We start from the raw sequence: 17500 nt of genomic DNA, 5'->3' as shown, positions 1-17500 counted from the left end.
AAAAGGAAGTAAATACCTATAACAGTGACCGAAAGGAACAAGAGAAGGAACAAGAGAAGGCTCGAAAAGAAGCAGGCGTCACTCACCTGCACATTTGGTCCTGGTGACGAGCGGCGGCCCGGGCGGCCCTGTTCCTCCCTCCCCAGGTCTGGACAGCAGGACTTTGATCTCGTACTCCACATCTGGGTCCAGGTGCCAGAGTTTATAGGTTGGGGAGTCCACCACGTGGGTCTCCACCCAGTTACCCAGAGTGGTCCGGTACTCCACCTCCTTCAGGATGATGGGTCCGTCGCCGATGATGCTGTTGGCGTTGGGTTTGATCCAAAGGTAAGTGGCGCCGACGGTGAGAAGCTCAGGCGGAGCGATCGGGGTGGGTGGAGCTGTGGAATGGGACAACAGAGGTGGTTAGTTAAGTGTCGAATTCTGTGTCTTTTACTTTTGTTTTTGGTGTAGCGTAATCGGAGAATAGCCTAATGAAAAAGTCAATAAAACATCCTACAACCATTATAAGGCTTAGGCGCAGCACCCACGCCCTTTTAGGGCAGCACCTAAGCCCAATGAATGTAACTAAATGACTTTCCTCAGATCTAATGATTTAGCTGGTCCCCAGTGGACGTCTTTAGCAAATGTTGTCTTTAAAGCTATAGTGCGTAGTTTCTGTCGCCCCCCTATGAGGAATTCAAAGTAATGACAACAAAACTGTTGGCGCGTCCACATGACACAAGCCTTCCGTGACAGTTGCTAGTTGCCAAGGAGGACACGGAGGATTTAAAAAAAACATGATGGACTCTTCAGAAGAGGTCATTATCTTCACTTGAGTTTCTGCGTGGGAAAGTCGCCGGACGACACAATCTTCTGAACATAGCCATACTGAGAAATCCAGAGAGTTTGGTAGTGCTGATAGTCTTAATTAGCTTTGTAGCAACTCAATTGGCAATGGCTTGAATGTAACGTTGCACACTAAAGCTTTAAGCTTTTTTAAAAGGTCCTATGACATGCTGCTTTTTGGATGCTTTTATAAAGGCCTTAGTGGTCTCCTAATACTGTATCTGAAGTCTCTTTTATATAAGCCTTAGTGGTCTCCTAATACTGTATCTGAATTCTCTTTTATATATGCCTTAGGTGTCCCCTAATACTGTGTCTGAAGTCTCTTTTATATAGACCTGAGTGGTCCCCTAATACCGTATCTGAAGTCTCTTTCCCGAAATTCAGCCTTGGTGCAGAATTACAGCCACTAGAGCCAGTCCCACAATGATCTTTCCTTAGTATGTGCCATTTCTGTGTCTGTAGCTTTAAATGCTATTGAGGAGGAGAAAGGGGGGGGGCCAAGATGGAGGGTGGGGGTATGGCCTTCACCAACTGCCATGCTTCACTTGTTTGCAAGCCATGATGTCTCTCTCTCTCTCTTTCTCATGGACGGGCCAAATTCTCTGGGCGGGCAAAGCAGAGAAAGGGGAGGTAACCTTTCCCCTTATGACCTCATAAGGAGAAGATTCCAGATCGGCCCATCTGAGCTTTCATTTTCTCAAAGGCAGAGCAGGATACCCAGGGCTCGGTTTACACCTATCAACATTTCTAGCCACTGGGGGACCATAGACAGGCTGGGGGAACTCAAATTAATGTTAAAAAATACGCATCAAGTGAAATTTTCATGCCATGGGACCTTTAAGTAATATTTGTTTCTTATCTGCTATAGCTTTTTCAACATTTTAGACACAGATATGGTAATAACAATGGTCCAAAAATTGTGAAATTGCATTTTGTTACATGTTACATTTACTCTAGGAAGGACCCCTAAACCCCCCCACCAAATACGTGCACCTTAGTCTTCCACAAACCTCGGGAAAACTGTTATAGCAGAATATATTACAGAACTCATCTTCACCAAAAACTATATCAAAGTCCAATCAGTAGTGCCTAAGTATGTAACACTCCAACGATAAACAAATTGAGCTCCCGGCCCCCCTTGGGGTGCTCGGTGTAATTTTCAAAGATAAACACAATTTGAAATGCATCATTTCATTATGTGGAGTTTTGTGTAGCACCTGCTTTTCGGATGTTTGCAGACCTCTGTTGATTTCTCCAATAACAAATACCCATAAACATGATACAAGAGAGTTCGGAGTCCAATATTTTCAATCTGATTGTTGTTTTTTTTTCTTCAAATGTCTCTCACTCAATATCAATCTCAATGCAGTCTGTTATGACTGTATCAATATCCAATTTGACTCCAGTCAGAGACGTAGGTTTGCTGTTTGGTCTGTTTTAATTGAATCCTGGAGCGTTTCGTGGGATAGTCCGGTCGGTTTGGGGCTGTGTGAAAGCTCATCCGAACTCTGGTGCGGCTTGAAACGGGGGTCTTGGTTCGGATCCAAGTGCTCTAGAGTTCGTGTTCACTTTAGGTGAGAACGTCATCAAACCCAAATATAGGAAGCAAGCCAAAAACAGGTGTCTTTTAGATTGTTAAAATAGGGCCCAGTAACTCAAACACAGGTCCACGTTACACAGCCATTGTGAGCACTCCAATAATAATCATATACAGTTTTACGTGGGTACACATGTGAGCACAGAAATACGGTTGGGAGCGTTAGCATGTGGCTAGCGGACTTTTATGCTAATGTAACTGAACATCTTAGAACATATAAATGTCAATTTAAACTTAACACACCCAAATACATACATACTAAAATACATACATACATACATACATACATGCATACATGAAAAGGGGAAGGAGGCAAGATTAAGGTTCGGAAAAATGATTGAGACTCATAAATATAGCAACCACTTGCCAACCGTTTTAATTGCCCCGGGGCACCAATGACCCCTGTTGTTGATGCCTAAGAAGAATTATGTGACCTAGGAATCAAAGCACCCAACAACAGCCAATATATACAGTTTATATATATATACAATGTGATGTTAATGTGAAGTGAAAGGAGACACAGTTCAACTTTTGCATTGAAAAACAGCTGCCACTAAAAGCTACATTTTACTGATGGAATTCTCTACCTGTAGCACTAATGCATCACATTGTTGACATGTTGCTGACAGCTACTCTGCCTCTAGACTTTCACATTATGCTACTTTAAAATAATGGCCTCTGTCAAGCCTAAAAGCATAGGATGTTTTATTGCTCCCTTCTGTTTTGTTTTTTTTTCAAAACCAAACTCTAGACAGCAACTTATTTTCCAAATGAGATATCCAACATCCATATGAATAGTGAGACACAAGAGTAAAAAATAAAGACAAGCTCAAAATGAAACAATACACGTAAACTAAAAGGAGAACGCCAGATCCATACTTACTAGCCTATATGATGAGGTTAATGCTTAATCATTTCTTCAAGATTAAATGGTCTTCGTGGCCGGGTTAGCTCAGTTGGTAGAGCAGGCGCACATGTTGTCGAGGTTTATTCCTCAACGCAGAAGGTCCAGGGTTCTAGTCCGACCTGTGACAATTTCCTGCATGTCTTCCGCCCTCTCTCTCCCCCCTTTCATATCTAACTGTCCTATCCATAAAAAAGGCCAAAATGCCCAAAAAATAGATTAAATGGTGTTCGAGTGTTTTATCCACTCAAGCCCAAATCCACGAGTGAACATTCATACTCCAAGATTTGTATATGAATGTCTATGAGAGGGATGACAGTATAAACCCAATCACAATGTTTGTTTACAATAACTTCAGGGTAGAAAACTCCTGCGTCTCGTACATACATTTTAACAGCGCTGAGGAACAACTATATATATATATATATATATATATATATATATATATATATATATATATATATATATATATAAATAAAAGAGCCGGGACTTTAACGCGTTAATTAAGATTAATTAATTACAGACTTTAATGCATTAATTAATTACACAAAAAATAACACGTTAAACATTTTTTACGCATTTTAATCACACTTATTTTTGCAACGCGGGACGTTTCTCACTGGATGAGTTTCGGCGGACCGATTATACTGGAGCACCAACTAGCGTTCATGACTTCAGACCTTTTATATATGTCAATGCTTCAGACAACAACAATCCACAGTGAACATGAACAAAGAAGCTGACGAGACCGCTTTGGTTGTCCCCGTGGATGGGAAATTTTGTTATAAAAAACGAACGGATGGAAGCGTCGATTAGAGCATGGTTGTGTGCAAGCTATGCAACAAGGAATTCGCATGTCACCGCAGCACATCGAGCCTCAAGTATCACCTCGACGCAAAACATTTAGCAGCTAGCGTGGACGTTAGCCCGACTCCGAGTACAAGGACCCACACCCAACCTACACTCCACCAGATGACTGGTTTAAGGACCAGGGTAACTAAGTCTAAGTCTATGTACTTGAAAGTATTGTGTTTTACTTAAAAAAACAGTTTACAGAAGGTTCTAACTACCTATAGGCTACCTGAATTTCTGAAATGTACTATATTTCTAAATATGCTATTGCTACACTTAATGGCAAAAATTGCACTGGTCTGCTGGACTTGGTTGAACAAAAATAAACAATATTGTGTTGCTTAAGCTTATGTATTCAGTCATTATTCAATGGCATACTAAAAATCCATGTGAGAAAAATTACTTCTCACTGTTCTCAAGTCAAATATTTATGGAATTAAAATGCGATTAATTTCGATTAATTAATTAAAAAGCCTGTAATTAATTAGATTAATACATTAACACTAGGTTGGAGACGTAATTTACCTGATGGGCCACAGACTAAAGAAAATGACACCACCCAAACTAGCAGTCAGTGCGACCGGTGGTTTGTAACATTAGATTTGGTTTATCAAAGATGTTACCAAAACAACACACTACAGAAAATATGCAGAGCAGACGACACTTCGATCAGACCTCCAAGTTTAACTACGTATCTTAAAACGGTACGGCTGAAAATGACGAACAAAGTCTGCTAACTTCACATATCAAGTTTAAATCAACGGACATTCGTCTACCCGAAGTGATTTTTATGTTAGCGTGGCGTCACAGTGATTTGGTCTATATAAAAGGCAGTTGACTGACAATTTAGACAGTTGAAAAAGCATTCTACAAGTTACCTGCAGACAGTTAAATCAAACAATATATACATTTGGATCCACTGTCTAAGCATTGCTTGCCCTCCAGTCAGGCAGGCCAGGCGGTAAATTATAGCCTAGCCCTGCAGCCCATGCAAGGCTCTCTACAACAGATGGAAACCATGACAGGGATATTGTTTGGAGTTTTTCTGTAAGTCATCGGACTGTGCTAGTAGGACTCCTGCTCGGCAGCATGAGCTATAATATTACCATGGAGAATTCCCACATTTCTGATGGTCCAAGGATCAGCACCTTGGACAGCGGTTGTGATACACTTTCTAGCAGCATGATATAGTAGAAGGTCTGCCAGAGCTGTACAGAAAACACTTAAAGGGTGCGACCTTTCAACCTGGACCCTATTTTCTCATGTTTTTTGTGACTAAGTGACTGATGGGGACAACAATCTTGGACATTGGTCCAGTATTAGACAAGACCGCTGCAGTCGGCAGCGGCGGAACAAGTTGTAATGTAAGTTAATGGGCAATTGTGCACCTTCAATTTACGTCCACTAAAAGGGCTGTTTTACTGCTAACAATTTCAGATTATTATTGTGTAAGTGTCTGACAACATTTAAAAAAAAAAAAAGAATCCCTACAGAGATAGACCTTTTTGTTAAAGAGTAAGTAAGTAATCCTTTTTATTCAACATGAAACAGACCCGAAATCGGCATCGACAAATCAAACCTATCAAAAGCCGTCTTGGTTCATCTTTCTACTTCGCCAACAATCACCTCTCTGGTTTTTAATTCACCCATTTACATGTGGAAATGTGCTGGCTCTATACACACTAACAGTATTGTTTAAATAGCGTCTGGTGAGTTTGGCGATGACGATTTCGGGGCTGTTTCTGGTTAAACAAAAAGGATCTTTACCAAAAAGATCTATCTCTGTAGGGATCCTTTCCATAATGTTGTCAGACACTTGACATAATAATCTGAGCCTGTCAGCGGCAAAAACAGAATTTTTAGTGGACGGAAATTGAAAGGCACATTACAGTACATTGCAGACCGGTTCACAGCTGCCGGTTACAGTGCTCTCGCTCAATACTGGACCAATTTCTACGATTTCTTTTCACATTAGTCACTTAGACACAAAAGCATAGCCTTGCTGTGACTTCGCAGCCCCTACACATGCCCCTGCTGGGAAATAAAATAGCACAGGGAAAAATCTCTTCTATTATGTATCATCTTTAAACAATAGCAGAGTGTCCTGGTGGTCTAGAGCTTTAGTGCATGTCATCTCTCCATTTTCACCCCCCTTTTAACTGTATTTGATAAAAGATTAAAAAAACAAAAACTTCATGCCGAATTACTTTAAAATATGCACACAGCTCTCCAACATGTGGAAGTTGCACATTTTGAATATGCCATTACCATAGTGGTTTGGTAAACAAGGTTCCATCATTTCAATCTAATTATTTTTGAATTGTCCTGTTAAAGAGCATGAATGATTTTTTAAATCAAGACTTCATTTGCAAAAACAGATAAAAAGCCATTTTTGATCAATGAATAAACCAACCCCAGCTTGATTGATTTTTCCCTCTGAAAGCACAATAAGAACACGATTTAGGAAAATAAATCCAAACGGAGGTATCGGTTTTGGAAAATGATCCCTTCAAATATGTACCTCATTGTCTGGCCTACTAATGTGTCTTTACATCTGAAAGCCAATTGAAGAAGCAGGCATCGCATTTACATATCCATGAATGATTGTATATGCATACAGTATATGCATGCACAATGGAGGACCAACCATCCAACCAAAAGTGTGTTTTTAAAATCATCAGTCATTTTGAGATTGAAGTCTGGGGTCTCTTAGTATTAATCTTTTAGTTTTTTTCTGCGTGGCAGGTGCTTTTTCGGTTGACAGCTAAGATGTGCGAGCGAAGAATAATGGCCCCCCCCTCTCTTCCTGCTGTCTAAAAGCAAAGTCCTGATCTCACTCTGCAACTTTTTTTTACTTTCCTCAAGGCCCCATTAGAATATGTATGGTAGCTGCGGGACCGATGAATCACCTGTCAGTCAGCGCACACTCATCCATCTCAACTGTATGGAGGCTGTGAGTGCCCCTCTGAGTCTGTGTGCATCGGTGAGTGCAGCAGAGAAGGGAACGACAATAAGCATCTGTATGTATGTGTGAGAGAAAGTGGATGTGCATTGCCTGCATTTGAATGCGTAGCCTTGTGTGTGCGGTTATGTTCCCTATTTAAAAAAAACCTACCAACTGTTTCCTACAAAACAAGAATGAAAAGTAAAAGAAATACAGAGAACAAGAAAATTAATTGTCCTCGAATAGAGAGAACAAATTGATCGACAAAGGCTTATTTTATCTTAAAAAAGGGGCTGATTCCTGTGTTTTGTGCGTCACATTTTCCAAATGGTTCCATCTCTGTCTTAATAAAAGCACTTCACTTTGCCAGCAAGTTTGTTAAGGGTGGTTCACCGGGAGCAAGAAAGATGGTCTCATCCTGCTGCAATTTTCTTCACTTGTTTAGAAGAAGGGTGGATTTAATGAACACGCGGAACTTGTGTTTTACATGTAGATGTGTTTCTCAAAAAACATTCAAAAATGTGAAACACAGCAACATCATGTACAGGTCAGGTGGAATATAAAGCACACACCCTTTGGTTTGTAAATAGGTTAAACACGCACAACCTCCGACAGCTTCCTGTAACAGCGGCCTGTTAACTGTAACCGTGTTGTACGACTGCTTTAGCAGAGACTCAACTCTTGGTTGACATCATTTATATTCAACAACTTCTCCTGATGTTACTCCACGGGAAGATAGAGCAAGATCGTTCAATCACACCCTCCCTCCGTCTGTTTCCTCCCGCCATCCCCCTATCCCTCCCTCTGCCAGCTCGTTTACAGCCGAGAGTTACAGAGGCCACCCAGCGACACACAACCTGGCAGGTTGTTGTGTGTGTCGCTGGGTGGCCTGAACTCAACTGCAACGGCCGACAGCTCACGCTGCTCTGTACACGGCTCATCATTACCCTTTCCTCGGCCAAATTCGTGTGACCAGTTGTCACGTGACCGGCCAGCGATCGCCCAGTTTCATAGGAAATCATATGAGTTGTTGTGGATACGTTTTTTGTACAATATCTCACACACCCATTAATGAGAATGCGTTGAAAATACACACACACACACAAACTTCAATAAGCACAAAAACACGTTTTAATGTGTAAGAATATACAAATGTATCCATCTGTGCATACAGAGAGAGAGACACACACACACACACACACACACAGACAGACAGACACGGACACGAACACGCACACACAGGTTTGTGGCACTATCTTTGTGGGGACCCGTCATTGACATAATGCATTCCCTAGACCCTTACCCTAACCTTAACCATCACAGCTAAATGCCTAACCTTAACCCTTACCCTCACCCTAACTATAATCCTACAACCAAGTCTTAACCCTCAAACAGCCCTTTAAACTTGTGGGATCCAGAATTTTGGACCCCACAAATATAGTTAAACAAGCCCATGCAAACAAACACACACACACACACACACACACACACACGGATACAGAAACAGTATACCGGCTGATTGCTTAAGTATAGTTGGCCTTCATACAGTTATGCTATGTGAAGTGTGAAAGGGGATTGGGGGGTGGTGGGGGGGGGGGGGGGGAGTTTGGGAGGAATGGAGCAAAGGTGGGAGAAAGTTTTGTTTCAGTAGAGGGTGGAAAGGGTGGAAGGAGTAGGAGCAAAACGGGGTGAGGGGATGAAAAGAAGGATGAACTCAAGCCAAAATGAAGGAAGTAGAGGGGGATTGGAAAAGAAAATGAACAAGGATACCGGACAGCGTTTTGTCTCTGCAGAAGCCACACTCACACTGAAGTAGAAACAAGCAGGGCTCATGAAGTTTTAAAATGGGATACAGCAGGAGTACAGAACTGTAACTGTGGGCCAATAAAGACTTAAGACAGAGGTGTGAGTGTGTGTGTGTGTGTGTGTGTGTGTGTGTGTGTGTGTGTGTGTGTGTGTGTGTGTGTGTGTGTGTGTGCGTGCGTGCGTGCGTGCGTGCGCACAGCAACGCTGGCCCCATAAAGGTTTTATCTTGCGTATCCTGGGGCCTTGTTGTAGGAAGACACATCGCACACTCAAAAGCGACCCGTGTTACTACACCCTGAAGGTACAAATTATATGGCTGTACTTCTTCACGGCACTGTATTACAATCCCAGCATGATGTAAGAATGTGTGTGTGTGTGTGTGTGTGGGCTTGTTTAAAGGGCTGTTTGAGGGTTAAGACTTGGTTTTAGGATTAGGGTTAGAATTAGGTTATGGTTAGGGTGAGGGTAAGGGTTAAGGTTAGGCATTTAGTTGTGATGGTTAAGGTTAGGTAAGGGGCTAGGGAATGCATTATGTCAATGACGGGTCCCCACAAAGATATGTGTATGTGTGTGTGTGTGTGTGTGTGTGTGTGTGTGTGTGTGTGTGTGTGTGTGTGTGTGTGTGTGTGTGCGTGTGAGCATGCTTTTGAATGTGTGTGAACATTACATAACATCTGGGTGCACGTTTGCATGTACATTCATTTACAGAGAAGACAATTATGTGTGCTTCAGTTTGATAATGTGTCACTATTTGTTTTTTCGTTATTGTAAATACCTGTACATTACCTCTTGTTAAACTGCGTGTGCAAATGTGTTTGTGTGGTGCCTGTTTAACCTTGTGTGCACCAATGTGCATGAATCATTTTGTTTGCGTGAGTTAGTCTGGCTAAACGACGGGGGAATTATCAATCTGAATGACGGGTAAGAGGCCAGTGTGATGAATAATTACAAAAAGTAGAATGCCTTGCAACAGACCAACTATTCATGCGGCAATTGCAAAATTGGCACACACACACACACACACACACACACACATCTGCTTCTCCTCCTGCTGTCGTGATGAGAGTACAACGGATTTAGGAAGATAAGAGGCTACATTCCAATCCACGGAATTTTTTTAACGTTTTTAAATGTCACAACTTGCTGTGCTATGTTATTCTAATATATAATGCAGTGGGGACTCTAGAAATGGGTATGATGATCTATCATAAGAGAGGAGGCAGCATGATATTTGCAAATGACATTACAATAATCTAAGCTCAGCAAAGTGTTCTGTATTTTACCAACAAGTTCATTTTTTTTTTCCCTTTCATTGAGCCAGGTGCTAAGTTATGTACATTCTCCGAGCTTGCTGATATCGAAACCAGTCACAGTGTACAAAGGCAAATGACCGTTCGCTGTATCTCTCGTTCAACAGCACAACTCGGTGGAAACAGAGGAAGTTTGTGAGGTGGACGATCGAGACAGATGACCGGACAAAAGTTAAAGGGGGGAGAGAGAGCCCAGAGTCGGTAGTGGCTGTTATCACATCCTGCTAATCTAAGTGGTTCTCACTTCATTTCGGTTACTGGGTGTCTCTCACACACACACACACACACACACACACACACACACACACACAGTTATACATACACAGAGGAATAGGAGGTAAAAATGATAAAGAAAAAAGGAAATGAAGAAAGGAGTGAAGATGTAGAAGAATAGTTTATAACATGGCTTATACTGTGTGTGTGTGTGTGTGTGTGTGTGTGTGTGTGTGTGTGTGTGAATAGAGAGATAGAAAGACAGATAGCAGAGGACTCGGCCCACCAGAGAGGAGAGAAAAGATATCGCCAGTGCGGCGGAAAAGATGGAAAAATCAGTTGCATCAAAAATGACAACCGCTCTGCCGAAATTTGTTTTTCTCCAAGTTTCAACAGCGGGGAAAGAGAGGTATCATTGTTAGGATGATAAGACGGAGGCGGCGGCTTCCTCTCCCTCTGTCTTTTTCCTCGCCGTGAGCTTTAATGAAATCGTGTTTAATATTCCGTGCTGCATGGAAACCCCGAGCACATTTTTTTCCTGAGTTGACAAGCAACTTTAACCAGAAGACGATCACATAGCATACTAGTGCCAACTGTACTGTTTCTCTTCAAGGATAACACCGGTCTCTTCCAACTTGGGTCTTATATTTTCGTAGTTCGGGCCACTGGTTATGATAACGATGTCAATGTTGGTTCAATTAAAACCTTCGGGATCATTTCTTGTCACGTCTGACACTCTTTTAGCGACAATCTTTACAATCTAAAAGGAATGAAACGTAATAAATGGGAACTATCCTTTACTAGTCTCGCATTGCCAGACCTTCCTCCATCGCGCTGCGGATGAGGGTCTGGCTAGTTCACACAGCATTCCGGGATGGGAGAAAAACATGCTCTGGTTTATTGGCATTTCTTTAAACCAATCACAATCGTATTGGGCGCCGCTAAGCTCCGCACAGAGCCACGGTGCCTCTGCAAAATAGCCTCGGGAAGGAACTTGTTTTGGTGGAACACGTGTACGTTAAAAAGTTGTTTTAGTCGTGCGACAGAAAACTCAGATTGGACAGATAGTCTAGCTAGCTGTCTGGATTTACCCTGCAGAGATCTGAGGAGCAGTTAACCGTAATCGTCAGAAATCCACCGGAGTTTAGAACGCCAACACAAAGAAAGAGGAAGGTAATGGACATCCGACCGAAAAGAGTGACATCCGGTGGATAATCCTTTACCTACATTCAAACAAAGTCAAGAAAGCCTCTCTTGTGTGTCTATATGCTGTTTGAATGAATCTATTTTGGGAGGAGTATTTGAATGTTCCTCATGGTTTGCTTCTGTTAATCAGAAAGCCAGTCCATTCCAATTTGACTTCAACGGGACAGAATGCAATAAATTAGCATGTTATTTTTTGAAACCTGTCTAAAGCTGGAAACAGCCTCCGTTTTCTCACACCACCACACCCCCCGTCTCTTTCTCTCTCTCTCTCTCTCTCTCTCGGTCTCCATATTTGTTAATTAATTATCTCTTTCTTCCCTTAATCTTTCTGTATCTTCTAATCATCAAGTAATACGTTCCAGGTCTATTTCCCATCACCATGAACTTAGCAGTTCATCTCACAGAGAACTGATAAGAGTGCACACACACTAACGCACACACACACACACACACACACACACACACACACACACACACACACACACACACACACACACACACAAATCCTGCTCTGATATGATCAACCGTGCTCATCAAGCATTAATAACCACCACATGCCGTGTGTTTGAGTGGAACAAATTTATATTGCATAAGTTTAATTGCAAATTGCTGTACATCTGTTTTGCCAAATGAAAAAATAATCGGTATGTATAATCACTTGATCATATATTTGTAGTATGACATTTACAAACTGGCTATATTTCTATTTGTAGTATAATATAGCCAGTGTGTAAATGTCATTTACTCAAACAATGGCTATGTTTATTGAAAAAGGGACCACAATTATTTACATTACAGTGCAATTTCATAAGACTTGGTGCCCCTTCTAACCTCAATTTTGTTTGGGATAAACGCTGCAAAGACACTAAATCATTTTCTACATCATCTAAAAATCAACAAGCAGAGGCTTTCTGACTGCAGAGCTGAACTATGCAGGCTGTCTGTTTAGGGCTGCGGCCATGTGGACAATTACCAGATGGAAATATGAGAAGTTCACGGTTCATAATGCTGTTGAAACTTCAATTTCAGAACTCTGAATTAAGAGACCATGCAAGTTGTATGGGATTATTTGTTTTGGGATAATTTGATCATGTTTGTTCATCCATAAATAGCGTTCATATAACAGGCACCATGAAGATTATCTTTTTTTTTTATAACAGTTAAAGTTCTGATCAAACCGTTGTTTTTGCATTTGAAACTTTTGGGGGTGAAGATGTCCGTGCGCGCATACCTTCCACAAAACAGGCTGCGTGCCGCAAATTGACTATGACGATGTTCGTGGCTAACCCTGGTGAATGGGAGGAGAGCTGACTCACCCGTCCACTCCCTATACAAGCCACCTTCTGACTTGCCCTGGCATCGGCCTCAGCCTCTCCTGGCTTTGTTAACCAGTAACATGTTTGAGGTGGAAAACTTCAAATGTAAAAAAAAAAAAAAAAAACATTTTAAGTCCAATAAAAAAAGCACATCTCTCCCCAGGTGTGCCACATCAACAGCTAATTAAGAGTCAGAACCCTCTTTCTTTACTTTTTTTTTTATTCTCTTTCTTTCTTCTGTGCAATCGCTCGGTGTTATAGAGCAGCTCAGAACTGCCCCTGACTTTTATTTGAACATTTCTCCAAGTCCAGCGGATTCAGTGCTTTCAGCATGCTGAGTGAGTGTGTGTGTGTGTGTGTGTGTGTGTGTGTGTGTGTGTGTGTGTGTGTGTGTGTGTGTGTGTGCGCAAGCGCATGGAAACCTGTGAGTAACACACTCAATACTCCCTCAGGCCCGTTACTTGGTAGAATGTCACTGAGGGTAGGCAGGAGAGAGGGAAGGATTTAAAAAAGAAGAGAAAAAGAAAGAAAGAAAGAAAGAAAGAAAGAAAGAAAGAAAGAAAGAAAGAAAGAAAGAAAAAAGAAAATAGGGGGTAGAGGGGTTTAAATGGGCAAACAGAGTGTATTTTACACTCAAGGGAGAGCCAAGAATCATGGGAAATAAGATGTGATTACCGACTCGTCACAGTAAACTCAGTGTGGCAGACATGTGCTCCCTCTTCACACACATATACACACACACACTCCACAGCACAAAACCAGAGGAACACATTCAGACAAACAAAAACAGAAAACACACATGTGTGAAAACACACAGATAGACATATCTAACACATACGCATGCACACACACACCCTCAATCTGCGCTCCGAGTCATCTGAGTCCACTTCCAGACAGAAACATCACATTGTTCTCAATCCCATGAGCCTCTGCTTCCTCAAACAAACTCTTGGAACGGCAGAGGAAATGTTGTGTCATTGAAGACGTGCAGGTTTGCAGTGACTTGACAACATGTGACACAACACACAGTCACTTTAGTTAAACTAACACTTAGGGTCCTATGTTACACCTGGCGCAGAGCCGTGTAGCACAAAGCCCGACGCAAGTGTCTTTGCTGGTTTAAGACCGACGCAGTTGTCAATTTCCCGTCCATCGCCCCCGTCGTTTAAATAACAAGTGCACCTTGCGCCCATCTTTGCGCCCATGGGCGTGCTGGTCTTACAGGGAGGTGTGTTCAGGTGAATTCTCGGCGTATTGGTATCTTGATGCAGCGGGAAGTGATCGCGCCATTGACCAACAAAAACCTGATCTAAGGTCAATAGCGCAGCATTTCATTGTTATTTTAACAGTGAATTAATAGGGGACTTAATGGTGCGTTCAATTGCACCTTGTAAGCTCATGGTGCATTCAACGCTGTCGTTGCGTATCCTTTTGCCATCTAGGGGTTCTTCTTTTTGTCGTTTAACAGCAGTAGACTGGTGAAAAAAGTTACTGTTATTTTATTTCAAATAAATCATTTAAAGTTGACCATAAGGCCTTAGCAATAAACAAGCCGTACTTTAATGTCACCGACTGTGCTCTTCTTATTGTATCGGTTCAGGCCCCCGTTTAGGCACCGGCACTGTCTTTCTTTTTAATGCTTATTAATACTGTCAACACGGGTGATATTAAGAGGGTGAGGGTTACAAAGCAACCGTGTCGCATCTTTCCATAGAAACCAAACCCTGAGTGCAAACACATCCTTTGATTTTAAGCTTGTTTGCCCAAATTTGTGAGATTGTGTCAAATAACCACATCAGTTCTGTCATGTCCATGAACGAGACCGTCAACGTCTACCTGCTCGCTTACTGTAAGCTGCTGAGGATAAAAGACCCAGATAGAGTCTAAACTCTGAAATATGAACGCAGACAGAGAAGGTGGAATGGAGGCATGACAGTAAGAAGGAGTCGAAAGGAGACGCTGATCTTCTTACCGTCAAAAAAAGTATTCTCCAACAGTTTTTAATGAAACGAGAATTAGTATCAAATCTGTCAGCTTCACAGGAGCCGATCAGCAGGACACTCGTAGTGGACACGTCTCTCCTCCTCAATCCGTTTTAGATTTTTTGGCTGTTTGGCTGCTCTTATCCACAGGAACAGACAGTGAGTGAGCACGATGGAGTTCAACGAGATGTGGGTAGCGACGGAATCAGCTGATGGGATTGAACCTGTCAGCTTTGGCTTCTCTTTTTCACTGGTTAGTGTTAAGGGAAAACTCGGGGAGCAGGGCAACTCATTTCACATACGTGAAGAATGTTCGTGAGACTTTGATGAATTACACAGAGGCATTTAATGGACTCTCAATTGAGGAAAGAATTTAGGCAGGCGGTACAGTTTAAATGTGGGGCCCTATCTTGCACCAGGCACAGCGCAGCGCAAAGCCAGACGCAAGTGTCTTTGCTGATTTAAGTCCCACGCAGTTGTCAATTTCCCGTCCAGAGCCCGCATCGTTTAAATAACAAATGCACCTTGCGCCCATCTTTGCGCCCATGGGTCGTGCTGGTCTTACAGGGAGGTGTGTTCAGGGGAATTCTCGTCGTATTGCTATCTTGAGGCAGTGGGAAGTGATCGCGCCGTTGACCAACAAAAACCTGGTCTAAGGTCAATAGCGCAGCATTTCATTGTTATTTTAACAGCGAATTAGTAAAATGGGCCTAGGCTTGTGCACACAAATAAAAATATTACGGTGCAAATCCGCCATCATAATAGCGATGCACCAAGGTCCAAACGCGCCTGGCTTTTTTAAAGGGAATGGGAGATGACTCTCTGATTGGTTTATTGCTTGTTACGGCCAAAACACACCTATGAATTAATGAAGACACCAAGTACAACTCTTTTTTCCAACCATGCACCTGGCACACGGGCCCCTTTTTTCCGCCGTCAAACTAGCAAAAGTGGATTTGGACACGCCCTAAATGCACCTGCGTTTAGATCGTTATTTAGATCGTTAAAATAGGGCCCGCAATGTGTTATCGTGTCGTGCCGTCCCAACTCTCTGGACTTCCTCTCTTCCTAAAGGTGTGTTTAAACTGATGCCGGAGGCCTTACGTTTTAGCTGAACCTCTAATGTCAACAAAGATATCGTGGGAGCTGTAAACACGTATGGATAACCCAAAGTCCTCAGCACAGGCAGAATGTCTTATGAGTTTACTTTCTCCATGACCTCGGCAGGGTGAGCAGCACTGTGTTGTCGTACAGCTGCTACGTCTCCCGTCATCTATGGAGACACAACGATGAAGTATTCCTCTGCCTGGAAAGGTTATGGCCAAGGTTATGTTGGACACTGACTTGAATGAGACCTGGGGTACCAGTGTGAAATTCTACCACAGTTTGGTTCCCACTTTGTCTCCGTATTCTACTCGTGTCACTGCAGAGGTGGTTCTATTTGTTTGATTAAGTCCACTTTGAACTTGTTAAAAATTAAATCAAGAGAATAATAAGAACATGTACAGTACATTTCAGTACAAGCAAGAAAACCAACAAAAACGGAATACTCAGCAAACATATCTTTCAAGATTATTGTAAATGATTCAAATAAGGATTTCCATGTTCAAAAAAAGGGGGAAGAAGTAAAAAAAAAAAAAAAAAACTTTTCTGGCCATACACACTTTTTCTACTTTCATATTTTAGTTATATACAAAAAAAATGATTCTGTTATTTATACATGTATACTTACACATACGTGCACACATACAGGTGCATACAGTATATACATTCTTTTTTTCATTTTTCTTTTCCAGCTACTGGTGTCCATGTTTCATCTGTCAGTTCCAACAAACCCAATAATAACCCATCCAAACTAGACACAATATAACATCCCAAGAACAATACAATCACATCGTTCGACATTACTAACATAATCATATTTCTCCCTATCTTTCCTAATTCTAGTTCTTTTTTTTTTTTTTTTTTTACTCCTTGTCTTTCATCATCTTTGTGTCTCCTCAGTCTCTGGTTTCAACTTTTCACCTCCACTGCATGCCCCCACCACCACATCCTCTCCACTCTGCTCCCCAGTCTTTGGTTTCAACTTTTCACCTCCTCACCGCGTCCTCTCCTCCCTGCTCGCCTTAGTTCTCACAGACCCTCCATCTACTTCCTCTCTACCTTTTTCTTTCTCACCGCCAGTCATCTTCCTCCTCTTCTACTACCCGTACTTGTTCATGCATTACTCATATCTTATATTTCTACTCATAAATTCTGTGTGAAGTGTCCACTGTCTCTGACAGACACACACACACACACACACACACAGATCCATATGCACACACAAGCCAATGAAAGAGCAGTGGATATGGAATACCATCGACATGACAAACTGGCCAGCACACATACGCGCACGCACGCACGCACGCACGCACGCACACAAACACACACACACACACACCCTAAGGCAAGCCCTGAGGACATGATGGTTAAAGAGGCCGGTGAGGTGTACACTGTATGGGTGTATAGGGTTTGCTAAAAACACACACACTCACACACT

At 42.1% G+C, this 17500-nt stretch overlaps 1 protein-coding gene across 1 annotated transcript in view; it reads right to left on the bottom strand.

The window, feature by feature from the left end:
* ptprt (protein tyrosine phosphatase receptor type T) overlaps positions 1 to 17500 on the bottom strand; it is a 430905-nt gene that overhangs the window by 293472 nt on the left and 119933 nt on the right. The window contains exon 9 of the mRNA XM_028575011.1: positions 87 to 380. Coding sequence (XP_028430812.1) covers positions 87 to 380 — 294 coding nt within the window. The remainder of the gene's footprint in view (positions 1 to 86; positions 381 to 17500) is intronic.

Source organism: Perca flavescens, chromosome 4 (genome assembly GCF_004354835.1).
Source record: "Perca flavescens isolate YP-PL-M2 chromosome 4, PFLA_1.0, whole genome shotgun sequence".
Taxonomy (NCBI): Eukaryota; Metazoa; Chordata; class Actinopteri; order Perciformes; family Percidae; genus Perca; species Perca flavescens.
This window is presented reverse-complemented; position numbering and strand designations above follow the sequence as displayed.